Below are 25,155 nucleotides of genomic sequence, written 5' to 3' on the forward strand. Positions count from 1 at the left end.
GTCAGAAAATTATTTTAATAGTTACAAAACATTTTTTTACAGAATCGGTATAAAATAGCAATTGATTATTTTATAATTGTTAGAATTAGACTTGAGGCCTTGGACTGCTGGCTGGGAGACCATCCTTGGGAGCCTGCCCTGTTGACATCTGTCATGCTTAGTTGATGAGATGACCAGGTCTATAAAATATTCTCTCTACTCATTCTTTGGAGGCTTGAAATGAATTCGGCAGCGTTCATTAAACACCTAAGATGTTCAAAAAGAAACAGAAGTCATCCAGTCATCCTGTATACACCAGGATGTAAATCAGATCAACAGGTTAGGAAGATGCTAGCCTCTGATCTAGGTGAACAGGCTCAGGAAACAGTATGTTTCTTCAGCACACCAAATTAAGCATGGCGTATACCTTGGTAACATTCACTACAGTCTCAACGCCCATTTGCTGGTTAGACCTGTATTCCAATAAATTATGTGAATTTATGTATTTCTTGTTTTGTTCACTTTGCTTCCTAAAATTTCAAACAATGTATCATAAATGTTAAGAGAATGCCCTATGACTAAATGGGGCTAAGCCACATAAAAATCTTGGTAAGGCCACTCATAGGAGTAAAAGGTTTAAAAAGAGTAAGAGAACTACTAACATTCTTATGTGGAAAGATTTCAGATGTATGTTACGAAAAGTACACAGCATACTTCTGTTGTCAACAAAGACAATATAAGAGAAGATTTATAAGCACCTGTAAGTATGCCCCTCTCCATGTGGAAGACCTCAAAGCACAAGGAGGTGTTCACTGCACACCCTTTTATCTTTATTTATTTGTGGGTTTTTTGTTTTGTTTTCCCAGTTTCTTTGTGTAGCCCTGGCTGCCCTGGAACTTGCTCTGTAGACCAGGATGGCCTCAAACTCAAGAGAGATCCACCTGCCTCTGCCTCTCGAGTGCTGGGATTAGAAGGTGTGAGCCACCACCCTGCCACTGTAGACCCTTTTATAGCTGTGTTTTGTTTTGAATTTGGTTTTTGAAACAAGGTCTTGCTTTGTAGTTCATATTGGTCTTGAACTTACTATGTATCTTGGCCTGGTCTTAAACTCACAATCCTGCTTCTGCCTCCCCAAGTGCTGGAGTTACAGGACATCATGACCAGTAAATTTTGATTTTTCTGTGGGCTAATGATACACAGAAGACTATTCTCTCTCAATGCTTAAGTGTAGTCCACTGTTAAATGTCTTAAGAACACTTAGGTTTACTGGGAATGCAATCCCATCATATTGAGGAGCACCTGAGATACCACATCCAAAATTGTTTCACTCCTTCTACCATCTACTACACTTTAAATGTACCAAAACCCTCTGGACTGGCTCTTTAAAGCCAGATGTTCACCGTACCCCACTCCCATCACAGTCCCAGAATAACTTAGGACTTTTTCTGAGAATGAATGCAGAGACATTGCCAAAATCTTTCAAGCAGCACAGTCCTTATGCTGATGCAAGGCAAGTACAGACTACATTTTGGCAAGGAAGATAGGATAAAGAGATGCCATAAAGCAGCAGATTTATAGTCTGTGATTAATTCATGCCTCCACATGCTATGAGTCTTCTTTTTAAAGATGGGTGTAACTATTTAATGACACAGGAAATACACTGGCTACAAGGGAGGTAGAAGATGACTTCTTCACTTATGACTTAAAAAACAGGTAAGAAGTCTAGGCATGCATTAAAAAGCTGGAAGGATATATATATATATATATATATATATATATATATATATATATATATATATATACACACCAAAATAACAAAACATCACCTCTGCTTAATGATTCATTTCTCTTGGTGTGGTGTGGTGTGTGTGTGTGTGTGTGTGTGTGTGTGTGTGTGTGTGCAAATTTTGAAACAAAGTTGTTTCTGCAAAAAAAGCTCCTGGAGAGATAAACAGTGCCCAGCAGCTGAGCTAAGCCCAGAGAGATCCAGCCAGAGTGTGGTGAAGCTCACCTCAGCTGCTCTTTCCTTCTTTGGAACTTACTTATTCAAGTGTTTCCTCTCCACTTAATATTCCCTGTGCAATTGCATTTAATGAGTTCTGAGTTAACTACAGTAAAACACTGAATGTAAATATGCCCATAATTAGTGTTAGGAGATCCACAGAATGTGGCCAATCCTGTTCTCTAAGGGGTCACAGGATCCCGTCTACCTATAAAGCCTCTTCCTTCCACACAGAAGTTACCAGCACCCACCACCCTCAGTTTGCTGGGGTTCTCTGCTCTCAGAGCCTGCCTGCACTTTCTGGCCCTCCCCTGCTTGTCCCTTGCTTGTTCAGTTCTCTACAGGAACCAGCATTATTTCCTACCTTCCAGCTCCTGTCATTTACCACTTCTTCAACATTTAGTTCTGACTGCATCCATTTCAACTGCAAGACAGAAAAAAAAAAAAGAAAGAAATTCTAAGTAGAGTTAAAACTATAACCCAGTGCTGTGGAATGGGGACGGTGTGGAGACAAGCAGAATCTGGGGACATGCTGGCCAGCTGATCTAAAACTGCAAGCTTAGTGAGAGACCCTGCCTCAAAAAAATAAGGTGGAGAACTAAGGAATACATCCCAACATTAACCTCTGACTCATACACACCAGCACAGGTGACCATATCCACATGCACTCACACACATCACATACTATATGAAGATAAAATTTAAAAAGCACATGTAGTATACATTATATTAGCAAATTGCCCTTTTTGTTTGAGCTCTCTGAGATACTGGCCCTGGAAGCACTGCCCCTCCAAAATTCAGACGCAAGTATATCTGTATCTCAAGACCGATCTGGTGAGGTTATCTCCACCTGTTACAATCTGTTATTCCACTTGGAAGCATCACCAAGGGGACACGCTGCTCTGCCTGTGACTCCTAATGGGAACTCCAGATGACTGCCTCAAAGGGCCTCCCCAGCTGATTCCTCTAGATACTCAGAGCCCCCAATCTGACAGTGTTACATTCAGGATGATGGAGAAGTGAGGACATATCCATAGAAACCTGGTCTCCCAGGTGTCCACTGCTAGATCAGGGGCAAGAAACATCTTCTGTACCTAAAACTTCGATTACAAGGTTAGCATGTGTGCAAGCTTCTCAGCTCTGTTCTGCCCTCTCGTCTACAGAGTGTTGACTGCTGAAGGTCACAGACATCTCTGGAGGTGTTTTGGGGATGTAAAAACTTCTAATTCTCAAGTTTTATGTGATCCCCCACCCCTTGAGGGAGGTGGTATAACATCCAAGAAGCTGAGAAGTTTGCCTAAGACTAGCAACAGAAAGAAAAACAGAAGTTTGATACCAAGAGAGTACAGATGATCTTAATTTGCTACATTGTATCAAATTGTATCATTGTATCAAATAAGAAAAATTATTTATATATATATATATATATATATTTGGATTCAGCTCTTATTTAAAGAACAGTAAGTAGGAGAGAAAAATGTTGAGGAAGTAGTAAATATGAGGTAACTTTTGGTAAGAAAAGTTAAGAACTTTTTAAAATTCTATTACTATAGAAACTCCGTGAAACTACTTCCATGTTGGAACATGGGATAATCTAGCTCTGAGTTTACCAGGCCATGGTTACTCATATATAGCTCCAGAATAAACTAGCTCATATTTGAAAACAGGCATGGGGTGAGGATGAGAATGTTTTAGATAAAAAGGACTTTATACAGTAAAAAAATTAAGTGACTGGAATTTTCCTAAATGAAAATATAAAAACAGAGCAGGAACCCTAACATATAAAAGGCTTGTGGAGGATGAGCCTTAAAGATGGTTGGTATGTTTGATAATTAGTTGTTAAAATTCCTAACCCCTCACTAGCTCCTGATTTTAGAGATGCCAGTTAATGTCCCTGCACCCTCAGTGAATGAGGAAGAGCTGGAACATTGAAGGACTCTCTCTTTCAGAGTCCACACCACCCCAGGAAGATAAAACAGTGGCCATTCCCTCACCCACTACAGCACTACTCACAGTGGCCCTTGCTGGCTGGAAAGCAAACCTTACATTTATTCATTGATTGCTTCCAATGCCCCTCCCTGCAGTCCTTGTGGCCACGCCTTCCAGGCACTAAGGGCAAAGGGGCAGCTGTGAGAGCTCAGCAAACACAGTCACTCCTGAACACTAGGGCTTGGCTGAACTTTGTACTTCAACTAGCAAGGGCAGCTCTACTCTGACTTTTTAGTCTGTGACTTAGCAGTTCTGCTCACATCCCCCGTCAACATCTTTAACGGAATCCAGGATGTAAGGGTAGTATGGCTGCTGCATGTTCACACCATAGCTGGGCCATCTGGATGCTCAGCCTGTGTCCCTTTCCTCCTTCACTAGTAAGTTATGCTGATGGATTAGTTGGAAAGGGTGGCCTTCCTGATAGTGGAGGACAGGTTTGCAGTTACTTTCTCAAGAAACAGAAAGCGCACAGGAGGCAGAGGCAGGCAGATCTCTGAGAGTTTGAAACCAACCTGGTCTACAGAGAGAGTTCCAGGCCAGGCTCCAAAGCTACAAACCCTGTCTCACACACACCCCCACCCCACCCCCCAAAAAAGAAAGAAATAGAACGCTCTAAGGTACTTAGATCCTGACCAAATAATCCTGAATATCAGGGCTGGAGAGATGGCTCAGCGGATAAGAGCACTGGCTATTCTTCCAGAGGACCTGGGTTCAATTCCCATCACCTACATAGCAGCTCACAGCTTTAACTCCAGTTCCAGGGGATCCAACAGCCTCACATAGACATACATGCAGGCAGAACACAATGCATAGAAAATAAAAATAATTGTTAAAAAATCCTGAATATCAAGGGGTGGGACAAGGACTATTCTAACAAGTTCACCATCTGAATTAGCAGAATAACTGAGAAAGCATAGCAGCCTGGCCTACTCAATATGTGCCCCTGTGCATCTGGCTATATCTGCTAAACAAACACCAATCAAATTCTACAACTACTTAAAATGAACAAAAACACAAACAAAGCGTTCCATGTTGCCTTTTCAGTCACCAGATACACAAGAACTAGAAGTTGCCCACTGTGCTATCTTAAGTAGACAACTGTATTGATATTTGTACAGTGGTCATGTAAGAAAAGTCCTTGTGATTAAGAAATAGCGAGGGCTGGAGAGATGGCTCAGCGGTTAAGAGCATTGTCTGCTCTTCCACAGGATCCAGGTGACTTGGCAGTCCACAACTGCCTATAACCCGGAGGTCTGACACATCACACAAACATACCTGCAGGCAAAGCACCAATGCACACAAAAGAAATAAACAACATATAAAAAATAAAAAGAAATAGCAATTGGGGCCTGTGAGAAGGCCAAATGGGTAAAGGTGCTTGCTGCCAAGTCTGATGACCTGAGTTTAATCCCAGGTACTCTTGTGCTGAAAGGAAAGAACTAACTTCTCCAAGTGGTCCTCTGACCTATACACACACACAAGTAAATGTAATTGAAAAATAATAATAAAAGGGTACAACACACCTAGCAAGCACTGGAACCCCTCTGAAGAAGAGTATGCACATGTACACAGGTTTGGGGGGGGTGGTAGAGGAGGAGGAGGAAGGGAAGGTGAGGAGACTAAGCAGGTAAATAGCAGGGGCATGTCACGTGGTGAACACTCTGCATGGGTGCTCCTTACATTGCTTCACAACTTTTCTCTGAAGTTTAGAGTTACATACAATTACAATGATACCTAAAAGTTCCCTTTAAAAAAGGATGGCAATGCAATCCATGTAATAAACTATTGTATAGGATTTCAAGCAACTGGGGATCAAAAATACTTGGGGAAGAACTGCACATGAACCAAACACGAACACTTTGTATTAGTTGCTATCAGCAATCTGTGAGTGACTTAAAATGTAAGGGAGGGTAAAGAAAGGAAGTTAAATGCAAACACTATGCCACTTTACATAACGGGACTCTGTGGACTTTGATAGGCAGAGGATGGGGCCTGGAACTGACCCTGAGAACGCCAAAGCAGACCTGTTTTCTTGATAAACCACAAACCATGCTACAGAGCAATGTTTCTGCCCTATTAACTGTATTACACGGGGAAAAAAAAGCTTCCTTTCACATATCCCCAAGTGAGCACTTGACTTGTATGTCCATCTGTCTGTCTGTCCACAGTGAACAGGTCTGGAGGTTAGAGGACAACTTAAAGGAATTAGTTCTCTCTCATCTTCCACCAAGTGGGTTCCAGAGATCAAATTCAACTCTCAGGTTTAGCAGCAGGCATCCTTGTCTGGCACTTAGCTGGACCATCATATTTTCTTAAGTAAAAACACAGCAGGGATGCTGTTACATGGAGAAAAGGTAATCTAAAGAGAGCCAAAACCCTTGATGTTTACAGAGTTCGGTGGGCATTACACTGAGGTGTTGACTATATTCAACTAGCTCTGATTTTATGGCTCAAGAGGGCAACAGCTAGAACTTAAGGAATCTGTATTCTATTTCAGCAGATTCTTACAAAATGAAAGAGGTAAGATTTTCAAATTCAAATTCATGAAGAAATGTTTCAAGCAAGCAGGCACAAATGGTTTCCACAGAGCTTCTGATATGGGTTGGTTAGTATTGGTGTTTTTTGGGTTTTTTTAAGATTTTATTTATTTATTATGTATACAACATTCTGCTTCCATGTATATCTGAACACCAGAAGAGTGCTCCAGATCTCATTAACAGATGGTTGTGAGCCACCATGTGGTTGCTGGGAATTGAACTCAGGACCTCTGGAAGAGCAGCCAGTGCTCTTAACCTCTGAGCCATCTCTCCAGCCCATCAGTATTGGTGTTTAAGAAATAGAAATAGAAAGAAAATACAATTCCATGTTAATTTCCCCCGAGCTGCTATACTGCATCTTTATACTGTTTATAAAGTATGCATCATTTACTCTACTACATCTAAGTGTGATGTAAAGCCAGCCTGATGACAAGCCATTACTCTTCTAGCCATCTCTCCCGTGCATGTGTTCACGTGTCTCTGTGTGTGTTGGGGTAGGGGGATGAGTGTGCACATGCAAGTGGAGGTCTGAAGTTTGTCATGCGTCTTTCCTAGACAACACTGAGGCAGGATCTCTGGGCTGAGCCTGGTTCTAGCCAATTCTGGCTAGTCTATCTAGCCAGCTTGCCCAGGGATCTCCTGTCTGCCTCTGGAGGGCTGTGATTACAGGTGGCTGATACACCACCCAGATTTTTTTGTTGTTGATGGTGGTTTAATTTATTTGATATATATGGGTATTTTGCCTGCATGTTTGTATATTACATACATGCCTGGTGCCTGCAGACACCAGCAAGGGAGATCAGATCTTCTAGAACTGGACAGTCATGAGCCTGTGTGGGTGTTAGGAATCAAACCTGGGTCCTCTGGAAGAGCAGTCAGTGTTCTTAACCACTAAGCCACCTCTCCAGGCCCACACCACTCAACTTTTTACAAGGCTTCTCAAGATCCAAACTCCAGCTCTCATATTTGCAAAGCAAATAATTTATTCATGGATCCACCCTTCCAACCCTGTCCTGGTCATTTTTTAAAGTAATAACCATAACTTACTTGAAATTTTGCATATTAAAACCCTATTTTGAAGGCTATGTTTGGGAAACCTTTGCCCCAGATACATAAAGTCTGCTCAACTTACCTTTGTCTGTTCTTTTCTAAGTTGCTTTAATAATGTTAAGTCATCCAGGTTCTTTTCTCTCTCTTCTCGGAGACTTTTTACTACTGCTGAGGTTTGGGCTATACAGTTCTTTATAACTTTGTCCCTACTGGCGTGAGCTGCCATCAACTAAAATACAAAGGAATGAAAAGAAGGAAAGAAAAATCACATTAACTTGTTACATTTTAGTTTTAGAAAAAAAATTGAGAGCAAAAATTTAATAGTTTAATTTTTTTAATTGAATCTCTAGAAGAGAACATGTTGGATTGGCTAAATCACCTAAAAGCAAATTAAGAGGGAAAGTCTTGGAAGGCACAGAGGATGAAGGCAGGCTGTCTCCTTCCACAACGCAGGCCAGCACTCCTGCTCCTGTTTCCTGAGTGCCCAGCTGGGCTTCCCTCCAGTCTCCTGAGCCTGTCCTGTGCTCTTCACCATTCCCTCCACTCCTGCACCCTATATCCACCCTTCCGGCCACTTGCTGCTAGTCTCTCTCCTTTGTCTTTTTTGGTTGTTTTCAGTCTTGTGTTGTTAACAAGGAGAAGATGCTATGCAGTAAGTGATGTGGAGAAAGAATGCTATTTAGCTATGCCATCAGAGGGCTTTTCAAAAATTTAAAGTACTGATAAAGAAAACCTGAGGCAAAGATTAGTGGTTGCACCAGTTTTGTATGTTGATTGCAAGGATAGCTGACAGGAGGATTTTAGTAACCCTTTCTTAAGAGTGATGCATCCAATAAACAGCTTTTCATCCAATAAACATCTGTCTTGGGTGGCAAGGTATAACGGTCATGGTTCAAGGTCCTCTTACACTCACACCTCCTGAGAGCTCTGTGGAATTATCTAGTTTTTACTATGAGGAGCCTTTCAAGTTTAGACTTTGTAAATTCATGCTTTATACTAGCTCCTATATCCTCTCCTATAAAGAAGGGTTCCCTTAGGGAACTTGAATGTCTTCTTCAGCCACAAAAGCTGGACCAGGAACTAATGTAAGTCAGGGAGACTGAACAGCACTTGAATGTTCCAGACTCCTCAAGAGACAACACTCAGCAAGAGCTCTTAGTGCTTCTTATTGGCTGGGCACTCTGCAGGCCCCAATCTCCAGAGCAAAGTTATTAAAATACAATACTGACCAATAATAATGACTCTGGCATGCATATTAAAGTACACAGACCAGTGCTTTCTTGGTTTACTAACCCTCTACAACCCCCTGAGACTGAGGTGAAGGGAAGTTACTTAAAATGCTCAGTCACCACCCTTGGAAGCAGCAGATGTGAGATTTGATCTAGTCCTGGAATCCTTGTTGCTAAGCATGATACCACCAATCCATATGCTAACAGAAGACTGTAAATGGGAAGAACTGAATAGTAGAGATCATATGGGTAGCAGGAAGGAGGAGAGCACCACATTTCTAGTTCTTTAGTCAGATACCAAGACATAAGTGAACTATCAAACAGCTCAGGGTACATTAAGACTTGGGCCCAGCCCCCCTTGCAATGACTAAACACCACACCATCTAATTTTCTAAAACCAGAGTATTTATCTAATTTCTCAATAGAATGACATAATTAAAACAAAAACAGAACCTAGATGCTAGGAGGTAGTGTTCTAAATTTAATTGATGTGAATAAGTTTGTTCACAAAATGACTTTTATCCTCTCTTGAAAACTGCACTTTAGATTTAAATAATGACTTTTCTCTAACTAGAAATACACACAGTAAACTTGTGGTGGGAAAACATAAAAAAAGCATGTGCTGGGGCTGAAGAGATGGCTCAGAGGTTAAGAGCACTGGCAGCTCTTCCAGAGGTTCCGAGTTCAATTCCCAGCAACTACATGGTGGCTCACAACCATCTTCAATGACATCTGGCTCCCTCCTCTGGCCTGAGGGCATACAAGCAGACAGAACACTGTATACATAATAAATAAATAAGTAAATCTAAAAAAAAAGAAAAAAGAAAAAAAGCATGTGCCATTTGAACTTTAACTTCCAACTTAATGGAGGGCACCAGCCAGCTATAGTACAGCTGCACCATCATTCCTTCTGCTTTTGCCAATTCAAGAGGACTCAAGCAGGTAATGAGCAACTCTACACTGGAGATGTCAAAGCATTAGGAAGGGTGACTTATTAGTATCTGTGGCTTTCTCTTCCCTTTCTACCACACACTTCTATTCCCTTTCCTGATAATGGAAGAAAAGATGACAAAAAGTGTGAAGGGTTTTCACTTTTCATGCCGTTAGCTGCCTGGCCTCTTGGTATTAATTCATTCATGGTCCTCTCGATCACTCCTGTCTTGACTGTTTCAAGATCCTTGTGGTCATACCATGCATACTGTTCATTTAGCAAAAGGCAATGCATGCATAGGCCAAAACAACTCTGCTCCCATTCTTTACAGCCATTTGTGCACATATCTAAGGTTGTAGAAACTATATGAAAACTAGTGTACTCCTACCTTCAAGTGTACAAAAGGAAACACAAAGATGGCATGTGCTTTTCACAGTTAGATACAAGTCAATTTATTTCTTATTTTGTCTGCAAAGAAAGATATAAAAGAAAAACAAAACAAAAAAAAAAGGACTCGAAAGATAAACTTACAGACTCATAAAGTTGTTTACAGGTTTGGCTGGCATCAATCTTCCCTGCAAAGGAAGCGGTTGGAACCGTAGTGTTTAATTCATGTACTATTCTGTCATCAATTGTCCTCATCACCTTGAGTAATTCCTATATATATTTAAAATAAAAGAATAAAAGAATATAGTCTCAGTGAAGTGTTAAGTAATGAAAATTAAATATTTAAGCAGAAAGGGAAAAAAAAGTCTTAGATATTTTATAACCCTTGTATGTAAGAGGAAAACAAGTCAAACAGAGTACAACCAAAATATTTGTATCACCAGGATAATCGGTAGGATATGCAATAGTGATTCTAACAGAGGCCTCTGAGTCTAGCTCCACAGCTCGACAGTGAAATCCCACCATCTGGAATGGCATAGCAAACCGTGTCTTCCAACTCCAACATACAGCCAGTATAGGCAATCAATGAGCCGGGTTTTTGTTTGTTGTTGTGTTTTTTTGTTTTTGGTTTTTTTGAGACAGGGTTTCTCTGCCTTAGCTCTGGCTGTCCTGGAACTCACTTTAGACCAGGCTGGCCTTGAACTCACAGAGATCTCTTGCTTCTGCCTCCCAAGTGCACCACCACCACTCGGCTCCAATATCTAGCCAAAGAGGGTTCTCCAACCTAGATACCACATGCTCTCCACAACCAGTTGTGGCACTGCTGCTCCTCTGCATGGGCAGAACCAGTCAGCTCACAGACATGAAGCAGCACACCGCCAACCTCACCTCACAGCTCTTTGACTTTCTAAACTGTGACTGTAAATACTTTTGTGATAAGAGAACAAATTTGCTACTAGAGAAAGAAATATACTTTAATTCATTGAACAAGCAGGAATTTGTTTTAGCTTTTCTTTAGTGACCCTGGTTCACATTTCTCAAGGCTCTACTTTCTTCAAATGGTCTCCAGCTCACAAAAACCCAATCCAAAGAAAAATAATAGCACAAGTTACTTATGATTGCTGAGTGGTGGGGATTGCTGATTGCTCAGTTGCAGAACCCTTGCCTACCTCCTATGAGGCCCTGAGTTTCATTCCCAGGAACCTACTATGTCCCAAAAGAGAAAAAGAGAAAGAACGCTGGGCACACTGCATAGCACAGACTCGCCCCACGAGTGAGGCAGAACTTCTCATGCCTTGCTAGAGAACTACACTGTAACAAGTGCCTGGAGTGAGTGGGGTCTGAGGGAGCCTGGAGGCTGATGGCCTCTGCTATGCTACCATGTCCCTTCTGCCAGAGGCAAGGGAAATGACTCCTTTTGGCAGATGAGAGCCAGTTAGTTTCACAAGTTCCTGAGGAATGTTGTCTTTTTAACTTGGAGAAATCCTTCTGTTGTCCAGCTCGAGCTCATTTCTAGATATATGGACATCCTGAGGCTTGACAGATGGTAACACTTGTTACACATTTCCAAGTCCACACTAGCCTCCCGGCCCTTCCTTCCTCCCAGCTTGCATCCTCCTCTCCCCTCTGCCCCCATTCCCTAGCTCTTGCCATGTTCTCTCCAGCTGTGTCTGTCACTCTCTGCCCATCCCTCCACCCCACACCCAATCCCTGGGCTGTAAGCAGTCTTAATTTTTTTTCTCTCTCATTCACTGTAAGAGCCTTTCTCTTAACTATACCACAGTGGCCATTTCAGTGACTCTTTACTGCACCCCCTTACACACACCTTCCTTTTAGAAAAACCTGAAAAAGCATTTAATTACCCAAAGGTAACCATTAGTAATATAGTAACAGATTTATTACTTTTATACATACTCATGAATATTTTATGAAATCAAGATACTATGTAACATTTTTTAAAAATGACATATTGTGAACAATTTGCCTTGTTACTAAAAATGCCTTGAAAAATCCACGTTGCCCCTGTCCTGGGAATCAAACCCAGGTCCTCACACCTGCTGGGCAAGTGCTCCAGTCACTAAGCTACTTCCAGTTTCCTTGAAGACATACTTAATCATTCTGTAAATACTCTGTGAAGGAGTCAAGAGTGTTTCCAATTGTAACCCTTTCATCCATTTAATCAGAGCATGTAGTCCGAATTACATCCTACCACTCATTCACCTGAAACTGCTGAATATTTTAATAGTCTGCTCATGATCTCAAAACAGAAACAAAATAGCTTTCACAACATCTGTAGTTGGAAGTTTCTCTCCCGGTCTCCAAGTTCCAAATAAGCACCTGGAGGCTTAATACTAATTATAATTGCTTGGCTGATGGCTCAGGCTTCTAACTGGCTGGCTTTACATACAAATCAACCCATTTCTAATAGTTTATATTTTACCACGAAGGCTCGTGGCTTGTTACCTCACATCTTGCTCCCTGACCCCACCCGCTTTTTCTCTGTAACTCTGTTTGGATTTCCTACCTAGCTATATTCTGCCTGGCCTTTGGTCAAATCAGCTTTATTTATCAACCAATAAAAGCAACACATATTTGCAGCATACAGAAGGACAGGGCATCCCACATCAAATATTCATAATATAGACTAATACATCACAGGTATGGACTCATGAGCAAGTCCAACAGATAAAGGCACTTGCTGCCAAGCCTGATGACCTAAGTTCAATCCCCAGACCCACATAGTGGCAGGAGAAAACCAACTCCCACAGGTTGTCCTCTGACCTCCACTCACTTGAATACCATTGCACAAGCACTGCCCTCCCCAAATAAATAAACAATGGAAACAATAAAACACCACATACAAGTAACACAAAGTTCATTCCCTTGTCTTTTTCTGTATCTACTTTTGTTGATAGTATTCTTTGCAAACCATAATTCTGAGAGGACAATTTTAACATATCCCCTGGGCAACTCTATTTTAAATAGTATGCCATATAATGTAGGGTATAATGCCCATGAGTAGTAAATTGCAAACAAATGATGAGTCACTTAGTGAGTCACAGGGAAGAAAGAAGCTGGGTGTGGTGGCACAAGCCTGTGAACTTAGCACACAGGAGGCTGAGACAGGAGAATTGTGAGTTGGAGGCCAGCATGGACCTGTCCTATCTCTGGGAGGGGGAAAATGTAGCAGGCAAAGCCAACCTCCTTCAACATGACTCTAGACCCCTTTTTAAAATACTCTTCAAGGGGCTGGAGAGATGGCTTAACGGTTAAGAGCATTGGCTGCTCTTCCAGAGGACGCAGGTTCAATTCCTAGCACCTACCCTATAACTCCAGTTCCAGAGATTTCACCCCCCTTCTAGACTGAAGGCATGAGGCATGTAGGTAGTACACAGACATACATACATGCAGGCAAAACACATATAAATAAATATTTTTAAATTTTTTAAATTTTTTAAATTTTGTGGCAGGTTTAGTATCATTAAGAGTTCAAGAACTGCAAGGATAACAGCCACTTAAAATAGAACACTGAATGCATGAGAAAATACAGTGTAAGGTGAGACTCACTATTGAAGGGTATGTTGCAGGATTTTAATATTTTACACAGAAAAGGAGTGAGATGTTTGGTGGATCTATATGATCAGATTTGTATTCTGAAATGACTGCCTAGAAAATGGACTGTACACTATCGTAGACTTAAGAAGACGGGTTGGAAGGCTGACACATCAATCCAGGCAAAAGGTTATGTAGCTTAACATTTGTTGAGCTTTTATTGATGCTGAACTTTGACCATTTTTTTGCATTTGAATACCGGCAATAACTTAATCATGATAAACAAATCCTTCCAATAAAACAATTTGGACATACTATTAACGCCTTTACACAACAATTTTGTCTGCATTAATTGGGTGATTTGTCTGCATTAACTGGGTAAAGAATCTACCTCTTTAAAAAAATGTATAGTGTGGAGGGTGCACATGTAGTCAGAACACAGCTTTGTGGATTTGGTTCTCTCCATGTTTACACAGGTTCTGGGAATCAACTCTGGCTGTAATAAGACTTGTGTGGCAAGTACTTTTTTACCTGCTGAACCATCTTGCTGGTTCTGAACCCACCCACTGCTTTTGCAATCTTATCAACAGAATCCACAAATGAGGGCTGCCAAGTAGACTATTTTCCCCCTTTTTTTGTGTACTCATGGATTACCAACCTATGATCTACAGTCAGGCTTTTGATATAGAAGACACTAGCATATGAGGTTATTTCAACTGAAATTTGAAATTTAAAACCTTCAGTTATGGTGGCTGGAAAGGTGGCTCAGTGGTTAAAAGCACTGATTACTCTTCTAGAGGACTTGAGTTCAATTCCCAGCATCCACATGGGAGCTAACAATTTTCTCATTCCAGTTCCAAGGGGACCTGATGCACTCTACATGCTAGCAAAATGCCCATACAGATAAAATAAAAATAAATCTTAAAACCTTCCATTACAGCAGCAGATTAACAAGCTGAAGAGCTACATGTAGACAGCACAAACGTAGACCATTTCTATCATCACAGGGAGTTTAAGTGCACAGAGCCAACCAGCTGAAGGTGCATGTTACACAAACCTGACAATCTGAATTCAATTCTGGAATCCACATAAAGGTGGAAGGAGAGAACCAACTCCACAAACTGTCCTCTGACTTCCACACATGCATGCCCTGTACCCTCCTACCATGCACACAATAATACTTTTTTTAAAAAAGAAATTTAAAAAGTACAATGATGATATCTGAACTGACGACACACCGTTCCAGGATTTAAGAATTAAGTTATTATTTAAGCCTTTGTTAAATTTTATAGATTACAAAAAAGGAGAAATACTAAGACAAGACTATAAATGTCACCAGGCCCATCTCCTTGCAATGGAAGAAACATCAGAGCCCTTATGTCAACTCCAGATTTAGGACAAAGGCCAGGTGGTTTAAAGTCAACCCAAAATAAATTATGCACACCCAAATAAATATCCCTAATAAAAATAAAACAGTCTGAAAAGGAATAGTGAGTTGATTTTGTTCAAGAGATATATGACCTGGGTCTCAGCTGGAGAGAAAGTAAGGTTCTTTACACTGACAGGTGTCAGGAGGAAGCACAGAAATGACAAGGACATGTGTTCGGGAAAAGTCAAGTCTAGGTCACAAGGCAAAAGATTCAAATACATGACAGATATGGAAAGGGGGTTGGGAAAGAGAAGCATTTGGAGATAAAAGTACAGGCCAAAGATTTTGTCTAGAGGCACTTTAGGATCAGGTCTTGAAAGGATTGTCACACCATGTTACAATCTTAGAGCTTAGTTATGTGATCTGAAATTTACACATGGCTTAGATACTAAATTCAGAAGAGACTCATGAAAGGAGATATTCCAAAGCCACAATAATGACAAATCCCACAGCCTCTGCTCCCTAACTGCTAGGATTAAAGTTGTGAGCCACCACACCCAGTACAAAAGTATATCAAATGTTATCATGTGCAGAGTGTAACACTTGACAATGGTAGTAAGGGACTGTTACCGGTCTGTGTATTTATCGAGCTCTACTTTCCATCATTAATTTTCCTTCTACTTACAGCAGCTTCACAGACTTCCTGTCTACTGCATCCCAGTTGTATCAAGAAGCCATGACAAGGATTGACCTAAACCTAGATAAGACTTAATTACGTTCACATATGCACAACATAAAATCACCTGTAACACATCTCAGAATATATCCCCATTATTAAGCAATGCATGACTGTACGGGAAATGTACTGTGTGCTATTTCCTCTGCCTAGAATTCAACCAGTATTACCTAAGGCCCAACTCAATTGTGACCTCTTCACTTATTTCTTTTTGAGCTCTTAGGCATTTTATTTCTAGCTCCAGTGTCTTCTACATGTTTTAATCCTCACTTAAAGCTCCTGGTTTCATACCCTGCCCACCATGATATCTCCTAAAGCTTGGTAGCTGGTAGCTACCCGGTACTGGCTAAATTGTGTATCCTGGAGTGTATGCTAAAACATTAAGTCCTTATAGACAGGGCTTTTAGGAATGAACACTAAATGGAGGTTACAACTAGGCATACACCTGTAGTTTCAGCTACTTGAGAGGCTGAGACAAGATTTCTTGAGCCAAGGCTATTGGGGCCAGCTTCTACAACATAGTGAGACCTTGTCAAATATATACATACATACACAGATACATAAATGGAGGTCAACAGGGCAGGAACCCTAATCTACCACAAACTGGGGTCCTTATTAGAAAAGGAGGAGACATTTGGGACTCTGCTCCAACTACACAGACACTGGTGAGAAAATAGACATCAGCAAACCAGGAAAAGAGACCTCACCAGAAATTAACCCCAACCCCAATCTTCCCAAACTTTGGGACACTACATTTCTGTTCTTTAAGCCACTTCGTCTGTAGTATTTAGTTATGGCAACTTGAGCAGACTAAAAAAAGTACTCAATAAATTTTCCAATGTATGTTAAAAATAAGATTCAAAGCATCCAAGTTTAAATTTTCTTTTTTGTATTCTATTTCACTTTGGAAATAGGGTATTATCTGGGAGTATTACAATGGAGGGAAATACAGAAAGTTAAAACTCTTAAAAAATCTTTTAAGCTTAAAAAACAGAGCTGTGTGAAAACAAAGCCAGAACAGTACTAATAGTTGGAACTAGACAGAAAGGGACAGGGATTGCCTAGGAAAGCCCATGAGAAAACTTCTGAAGGTGAAAGCATCCATTTCAATGTTGATAGAAGTTTGCCTTACAAGAATATGTCAACATCAAACTGTGAAAAGTATTTGTAAATACCAATCAATACCTGTGGACTACATCACAGGCAAAATATATCCCTCCAAAATAGTAAACATGCATGAAGCATATTTAAAAGTACTATACTTTTGCAACTAACTTGGAAACTCCTTCTCAAATTAAAAGGTGAACTAACAGATTGAGAGGTGGATAAACAGATATAAAGTCAGGCAGATACGGTAAATCACTGACTATAGAATTTAGATGGTGGATACAAGGGCATTCACAATATAATTCTTTCATAATTGTGGAGTAAAATTCTACCTAATGTTTACAATAAAAAGACATAGGACTTTCAGTTTATTTCCACTGGCATTCAGTGAAGGGCTTTCCATAGTTATGATACTTACATACAAAATGATCTAACAGCTCTTAAGAATGTAAACTTTAATTAGTAATTTGTGAGAATTCCAGTCAACCATGTTTTATAATTTTACCAAACTCATGTAAAACTAAATGTTATACTAATATTTTACATTATTACAGCATCTTCATGTATTTTCTGGTCCTATCGCCTATTTACAAGTAAAAGATATGCCAAGGCCGATTCTCCGTTACCAGGTGTTTTGACTTTTAAAATCGGCTATTTATTACCTCTTTTGTCAAATAAATCGATTTGATGAAGTTACCTTCAAGAACTAGCTACAAGCTACTCAAAGTATTAAGATTATTACAGCTAGGTCAACAATGACATGTGAAAAGAATTTTCACTATCTTTAGCTAAAAATACGCTTTCAAAGGTCGTGGTTTTTAAAATTCAGCTCTAATAACAGAACACACCACCACTAACTTTCGTTGTGAATTGATCAGCAACCACATAATTATTTTGAATTCTTGGGTGGGTATTAAGTTCTAGATCTTTGATGCTTTTAGTACAAAAAGACACATTTTTTTCCCCCTAAAGTGTCAGGATCAAGAAGGCAATAACATAGACCAGATATTAGAATTAGCCCTCCCTTCAAGCTTTCAAATAGTCTGCCTCACCAAACAGAACACTGTGCCAAACATTCTGTTTTATGAAGTACACAAGGCCCTTTTCACTTCTTTCTCTCCCACAAAAGCTCAAATCAGAAGTGGGAGAGGCATGGCAGAGGCTGGGAACTAAGTTCAGGGAGCTGCTGAACTGTCACAATACCTACCCTCAGCTTCCCAGCTCAGCTTTAGCTCTCCGGAATAAGCCAGAAGGACCTCGGGCACCTCCCTGTACTGAGCAGCCACGCTTTCCAAGGCCACCCCTAGCCCCCATGACCTCCAAAGGTTCCCCTAAAACAAGCTCTCATCCGCCTGCTTTTCCCCCAGTTTGTCCATACTCCCTCCCAGGCCAAAGCACGAAACAGGATCTGGGAACAAAAGGCTACACAAGGTTGCCACGTGAGGAAAACCTCATCACCTGGAACTCGGCGAACTCATCACAGTTCACACCGTCACTGGGCGCCGCCATATTGGACGACGGCGAGGACCCCGCCGCTGGCCAATCACCGTGGAACGGAGGTGTCCGCGGTGCTGCCTGATAGCAAGTAGTGTGAGCCGGGAGCTGAGAGCGGGGCTCGCCTTCCTCCAAGGCTCTTACCACTCTGTTCCTAGAGCATAAGGGAACTTGTTAATGAGGAACGAGATCAAAGGCGTTTGGGACGGTGAGGGTGGGCAGGCGATAAGAAGGACTAAATTTTTTTTTTTTTTAAATAGCTAAGTGGAAACAGGCTTTCCTCAAGGATGTTCCAGAAGCCCGCCCTAGGGCCCCGGGCCTCGAGTCCCTCCGCGTGTGTGATTCGCTTGCACGGCCCTGAAACGCTACTCAGCACTTCACAGTTGGCAGACATCACCCTTTCTCCTCGGTCTTCATGCCCGGGCAGGGGAGGCGCCTGGCCGTGTCCTCCACCCTTCGAGCACGTCCCTCACGCCCGCCGCGTCACGCTCGCCCGCCCCGCCCACCCCGCCAGCGCCCTTCCCACGCGGGCGCTCGGTGACATTGAGCGCCAGCGCCGGGGCCGCCGAGGGGTGCTGTGCGTCGGCGGAGCAGGCGGCCATGGGGAGCCTCCGCGGCCTGCGCCTGGCGGCTGGTGAGACGCGGGGCTGCGGGCGGCAGGAGGGTGCATCACCGGCGGGGTGTCCTACTTACTGCAACCGTGGGAGGACCGCAGCGGCTAAGCAGACGTGGGGAGGCTGGCCGAGACCCTGGGTCTCATCCACCCAGCTCCCGTCTTAAGTTAGTACCTTGATGCTTCCACCTGGTCCTCGTCCTCCTGCGAGCACCTGCTCAGAGTTATCTCTGTAACTTAGGCTTTACATCCTAAATTTCCCCCCATCCGTTATTCTAATGAAGCCTTCCTCCTCAGCTACTTGTCCCTCCCTCTTTAGGTGAGGGACTTAAGGATCTCACAGAATACAAGTAACTGTTTTCTTAAAGTGTGGGTGGGAGTCCATTACTTTAAACAGTGGTGCGCTTAGGTGCTTCGATTTTCCTGGGGCAAAGTGTTGTATTAATGCAAGCTCTGTAGCCTGTTTTCTTAGAAAACATTGGGGCGTTTGGGTGTTTTCAAGTCTGGTAAAGAAAACGTATCCCGCCTGGGGGTAATCTAGAGAGCGTTGGAATTATCAAGTTGTGAAATCAGTGGGCTTGCAGCCTGAATCTTGAGGGCCTTTAGTGGGCAACTTACTCTTTTGATCATCTTTATGAACTTTCACACGATATATAATCTTTTGTTCCACGGCATCAAATCACTAAAGAGTTATTTAATTTTTAAAGAAAGAATAGCCCCACGTTTTACTATTGGAGCAATGCAGATGTACATTGTAAATGCAAAGAATGGCAAATGTATAATAGTTGCATACTTTTGAGGAATACCAAATGAAAAGGTTACCTTTTACTGTTTCTATGGGACAGCATTGCTTACACCCTTAAACACTAACACCCACTCGGCTTAAAAGAGAGAGAGAGAAAGAGCCATCATCTAAAATCTTCTGTGTACATTTTGTTAAGTATTATGAAGTTTTCAGCAGAGTGGGCAAAAAAAAAAAATCAACAATCTGTAAGTTATTCAAAAACCACTTAATACTTGAAGAAAGTCTGAAAGTAGTTAACTTTTTTAGTCTTGAGACTGTAGCACACACATCATGGAAATCTATTTTAAAGTGTTTCCACAGATTTCTGATATTTTGGAAGTTGCTGTTGGGCCCTTAACCAAGACAGAATTCTTTGCACAATTTAGCAACAATTTGTTTTATTTCTGATAGGGAAACCTGTAATAGCAAGGATGTTGTGAGCAACTGCTTCCAAGTGATCTGTGAATGTCTGATGTGCTGTGAGCACCTTCCAGTGATTTCTTTTACTTTACCTTTTTTATTACTAAGTGCTTTCACATACATTCCTGATCCCCACAGCATCCTCCTCAGGTCTTATTATTCCCTCCTGTCTTTACAAATAAATGTAAGTCACAGAGCCAAATAAACTTGTCCAGCACCACTTGGTCAGAAATGTGAGCGCCAAAGGGAGGCAGTGATTTTGTGTTACCTGTTTCCTTGATGCCGTTGATACGGCTTACTGGGATATGTGCATGTGTAAGTAACTGTCACACAGCCAGGTGGGGCTTTTTGGGGGGGGTTGTTTTTGTGGGGTTTTTTGTTTATTTTTTGTTTTGGTTTTTTGAGATAGTCACTGTATAGCCCTGGCTAGCATAGAACTCACTGTGGACCAGGCTGGCCTGGAACTCACATCCGCCTCCTTAATATGAGCTGGAAGTCATGAAACGCTGATATGTTTGTGAAGTGGGAGTATACTTTATACGAGAATGGACTTTCAATAAATAACATTGACCATGTATGTGTCAAAGTTAGAATATAATCTGGGAATTATTTTCTTATCCAGAGTATTTTTCAGAATAAGGTACTCTTCTGGGTGAATGAAGTTTTAGATACCCCTAACTCATTTTTACCAAGTACAGCTGTGCTTTAACAGCTCTCATTGGCAATCTTGGGTGGACTCCCTTGGCAAACAGTGTAGTTGTTTATTGTTGTGTGGATGTAGTTGTAGATACAGATCAAAGTTGTTGACTTGCAATATTTGTACACCGTCACAGATGAGAGGTCTTGTGAACCTCTGAAATCATATTCTGACGTTTATGAATGTGTATTAGTAAGACAGAGGGGACATGGCTTCCATCCATTTCTCAGAGCATTGCGGGTTCTTTTAAGGAGCAGTAACAGAAGAATTGGAGGCTAAATGGCTTCTCTCCCACACCACTGTGGCTTCCCTGAGCACCGAGACTAGCTTTCTCTTAAGTTTACTAAATTCTCAGCACTTATCAGTATCTGTTAGTACATGTTGCTTTGATGGAAGGACACTAGGAAATAATCTTGGATTGAGCAGATATAAGGTGAGTTTTCACCTCTCTCTTCTCCAGAAAGCTGAATAAAATAGATACAACTTTTAAAACATTGTATCTTTATTTAAATGTGTGTGTTGTATGCAGATGTTTGTGTGCACATTCTGTGTCCATGTGAAGGCCAGAGAAGGACACAAGGTGTCCTGTTCTATCTGCTTTATTCCCTCACTGAACCCGGAGCTAGGCTGACAGCCAGCAGACCCCCGTGATCCTTTGATGTCCACCCCTCACAGTACTGCTGTGACAACTCTAAGTAGCCACACCTGGTTTTTACACCTGGTTTTTAGGCACTGAGGAGGCAAACTCGGGTCCTCATGCTTACACGGCAAGCTCTCTCATCCATTGATCCAGCTCCAGCTCCAAGACGTTCTATCTTTCAGAAAGGTGATTAGATCAAAAGAATGAGTAGACTTACCAGAATGTTCTTCATACCTTAGCAAAGTTTTGTTGTCCTGTGCTCCATTGACTTGTCAGCTTTTACAGTGACACATCCGCCTGTTACCAGTGGAGAAGATCATGGGCTTCTCTCTGTTTAACCTATGTCCCAGAGCACTGAAGAAATATTTTAGAAGTCATTTAATCCCTTAATTTAAATAGATGAGGGAACTTCCACTACTTTTTGCTTTTTGAGACAGGGCCTCATTATGTAGCCCAGCTTCCCTGGAACCGTGAGCTTCCTAAGTACTGGGGTTTCCAGTGTGCACCACCACCCCTGGCTGGAGGAAGAAACAAAAGGCTTAGGAAGGGAATTTACTTGCTAAGGGCCACATAGGTGTAAAGCTGGGACATGACCAATATCTGGCTGCCACTCTGATTTTATTTCCATTCCAGTTTGCTCCTGCATTGTTCTTTTATTTGTTCTTGCTAACCAACCCTAAATGAGATCATATCCATTGTAACTACTACAATTTTGACTTATCATATTGCCAACAGGTTTCTGTTTGAGCATATACTGTGCGTCCCACACACTGCTCATTTCCTAGGGCTAGTTTATTACAGTGTATAAACCAACCCATGTAATGCAGCTAGAGGGCATACAGCATTGTTAAGCTCTGGATTGCAGACCATATTGTGAGTGCTGCTGGGCTGGGTCCTGCTTGTATTGTTCACCCCCCCTCCCAACTTCAACAGTGGTAATGTCATATTGGCAGCCTGAAATCTGCTGCAGTGAGAGTTACTGGTAAACACTATAAGTCAGAGATTCCCTGCCGCTTTTTTTGTTTTGTTTTGTTTTTCCTCTCAAGAGCCAGTATACTGCTGATCTTAGAATTTAGAGAAAGGGAAAGTTTAATGAGATGGGATTATCAACTGAAGGTTTCATTGAAACAGAAAGGGCTATAGTGATATGAGCAAAGAAGAGGGGTAGTTATAAGTCTGGAGAGGTGTGTGCAGAGGGGAAAGGCAGCAAGGAAAAACTCAGAATACTTTGGAGGCAGTAGGAAAAAGGGTGTGAGCTTGTAAGGAATTAGAAGTAGATGAATTTAAATTAACAAGCAACTGTGTGCAAGATGCATTACTGCAACCTGGGAAGATGCTACAGTAAACTGTGTGTGAGGTGATGAGAGAAATAGCAACAGTGAAGTGCCTTGAAGAAAGTAATGACTTAGGAGGTTTGGAATATTTAAGGTAAAGTGATGAGTCTAGAATGACTCAGTGGTGCTTACTGTTCCTGCAGGGGACTGAGGTTCATCTTTCAGCACCTGTAACTTCAGATCCAGGGTGTCTGGTGCCCTCTTCTGGTCTTTATAGGTACTTGTACTCACATGCACATACACACATAGCAATAATTTTAAAAAATTAGACACTATATTGTGTGTGCATTAGTGTTTGCCTGAATGTATGTCTGTGCACACATGCATGCAGTGCCTGAAGAGGCCAGAAGAGGGTGTCAGATCCCCAGGACTGGAGTTGACAAATGATAGTGAGCAGCCATGTGTTGGTAATTGACTCTGGGTCCTTTGGAAGAGCAGCCAATGCTCTTAACACTGAGTCATTTCTCCAGCCAAGATAAGTTTTTAAGATGAGACCTATTAATTTCAAGTGTGGAGGACATGCACTTGAAGACATGCATGTTGTTAGAAATAAGAAAGGTGGAAGCCAGGTATAGTGTACATGCCTGTTTATCCTAAAATCTGACCTCAGGCAGGAGAGTCATTGCACACTCAAGACCAGCTTGAACAACGTAAGACCCTGCCATAAATAAACACACAAGAGAGAGAGAGAGAGAGAGAGAGAGAGAGAGAGAGAGAGAGAGAGAGATAGCGTGCCAGGAAAACAGTCATGAATGCCCTCAAAGACCTGTTAATACTTGGGCAGAGATGTATTGCTATGTTGTAGGTATACTCTGTTATGGGTGATAATGAGATCTCTCAGTTAAAGACCTATGGAGATGAGAAATATAGAAGCCATTATTGTGAAGCTAATTATTTAACTAGAATGAGGATTCCTTCCACAGTAGCACACAGTAACAGTAGGGCAGAACCTTGGGGTCCCGGCATAGCTTAAGAATAGGAAGTGGGAAAGAGGATCAAAAAAGATAGTGGCTCAGCAGGTAAAAGCACTTGCCACCAAGTCTGCTGACCTGAGTTTGATCCCTGGGACCCTTACAGTGGAAGGTGAGAACCAGCTCCTGCAAGTTGTCATCTGACACATACACAAATGAGTAAATATAAAAATAATAAAACATAGATGGTTGAGGTTGGAGGGTTAGGGGAACTGTGCTGGTTAGTTTTTGTCAAATGGACAGACTAGAGCCATCGGGGAACTTCAGTTGAGGCTTTGCCTCCACCAGATTGGCCTGTGGGCATGCTTGTGAAGCATTTTCTTGAGTAATGATTGATGTGGGAGGACCCAGCCCCATGAAGGCAGCACCAACCCTGGGCAAGTGGTCCTGGTTTATATAGGAAAGCAGGCTGAGCAAGCCAATGCTTTCTGGTCCTTCCTCTGCTGCTCCTCGTGCTGAGTCCCTGCCCTGACACCCACAGTGGTAGACTGTAGATGGGACATGGGAGCCAAATAAACCATTTCCTCCCAAGTTGCTTTGGTTATTGTCTTATCACAGCAACAGAAAACAGAGTAGGACAGGACAGAAGAAGATGGTGGTAGATAATGGAGAGGGAGTTGAGTTCCTGAAGGAAGGATAAGATAAGTAGAATCCAGTGGCCACAAAGGTGGGAAGGGTTGGGGGTGGGGGGGGTGGACTAAGGATGAGAATGCAAAGCATTGGTTCAGCTAGATGGAGAGCACTAGTTAGAGCATTTCAGTGAAGTGCTGGGGAAGAAGCATGTGGACCTGTGTAGCACAGCGAAGGTAATCAGTCATTCGTTTAACCTGTGAAAGGAAGATTAATTTTTTATTTATAGGACCTGTTGAGGATCTGGAGAGATGGCTCAAGAGGTAAGAGCTGCTCTTGCAGAAGTTCTGAGTTCAATTCCCAGCAACCACATGGTGGCTCACAACCAACTGTAATGAGATCTTCTGGCCTGCAAGTGTATATGCAGGCAGAATACCGTGCGTGTGCGTGTGTGTGTGTGTGTGTGTGTGTGTTCTAAAAAAAAAAAATGGTGAATGTCTTGTGTGTGTGTGTGTGTGTGTGTGTGTGTGTGTTCTAAAAAAAAAAATGATGAATGTTTTTTCCAAGATAGTGGACCCTTCATTTTACTGTGGCTCAAGACAGAAATGTTCGCTGTCTACTGGTTGAACTACATAAATTTCTTCTACCTTCCTGAAAGCAACTTGTTATATTCTGCTCTTTGACCTTCCACTGTCTGATTCTTAGAAGATGATCAGAAATACCATTACAGATGTTTATAGAGGAAGGTGCAGTATCAGAAGGCT

The 25,155-nt window shown here is 41.8% G+C and overlaps 2 protein-coding genes across 3 annotated transcripts in view; one reads left to right on the plus strand and one right to left on the minus strand.

The window, feature by feature from the left end:
* Positions 1-18,705, minus strand: Ccdc58 (coiled-coil domain containing 58). Of its 2 annotated transcripts, none has more exons than XM_027412756.2 (5): positions 18,076-18,215; positions 10,249-10,374; positions 7,640-7,786; positions 2,346-2,405; positions 1-246 (listed from the first exon to the last, which is right to left on the minus strand). In XM_027412756.2, the coding sequence occupies exons 2-5, from the start codon at positions 10,357-10,359 to the stop codon at positions 196-198; spliced, it is 369 nt and encodes a 122-aa protein (XP_027268557.1). In that variant the 5' UTR covers positions 10,360-10,374; positions 18,076-18,215; the 3' UTR covers positions 1-195. The 2 variants fall into 2 exon arrangements, with proteins under 2 accessions (XP_027268557.1, XP_027268556.1); XM_027412755.2 differs by lacking the exon at positions 18,076-18,215 and adding an exon at positions 18,327-18,705 and having other exon boundaries at positions 2-246.
* The window catches only part of LOC100770984 (protein FAM162A), a 25,776-nt gene continuing 19,325 nt past the window's right edge, over positions 18,705-25,155 (plus strand). The window contains exon 1 of the mRNA XM_027412757.2: positions 18,705-18,996. Coding sequence (XP_027268558.1) covers positions 18,963-18,996 — 34 coding nt within the window. The 5' untranslated portion in view covers positions 18,705-18,962. The remainder of the gene's footprint in view (positions 18,997-25,155) is intronic.

This window comes from Cricetulus griseus, chromosome 4, assembly GCF_003668045.3.
Source record: "Cricetulus griseus strain 17A/GY chromosome 4, alternate assembly CriGri-PICRH-1.0, whole genome shotgun sequence".
In the NCBI taxonomy this organism is placed as follows: Eukaryota; Metazoa; Chordata; class Mammalia; order Rodentia; family Cricetidae; genus Cricetulus; species Cricetulus griseus.

Excerpts from the sequence above, each read along its gene's own strand:
- Ccdc58 (XM_027412755.2), bottom strand. The coding sequence starts at position 18,377 with ATGGCGGCGCCCAGTGACGGTGTGAACTGTGATGAGTTCGCCGAGTTC. Across the intron at positions 7,787-10,248 it reads GTAAACAACTTTATGAGTCT|TTGATGGCAGCTCACGCCAG; the intron begins GTAAGTTTATCT and ends TTTGTATTTTAG. Across the intron at positions 2,406-7,639 it reads TTAGAAAAGAACAGACAAAG|TTGAAATGGATGCAGTCAGA; the intron begins GTAAGTTGAGCA and ends TCTGTCTTGCAG.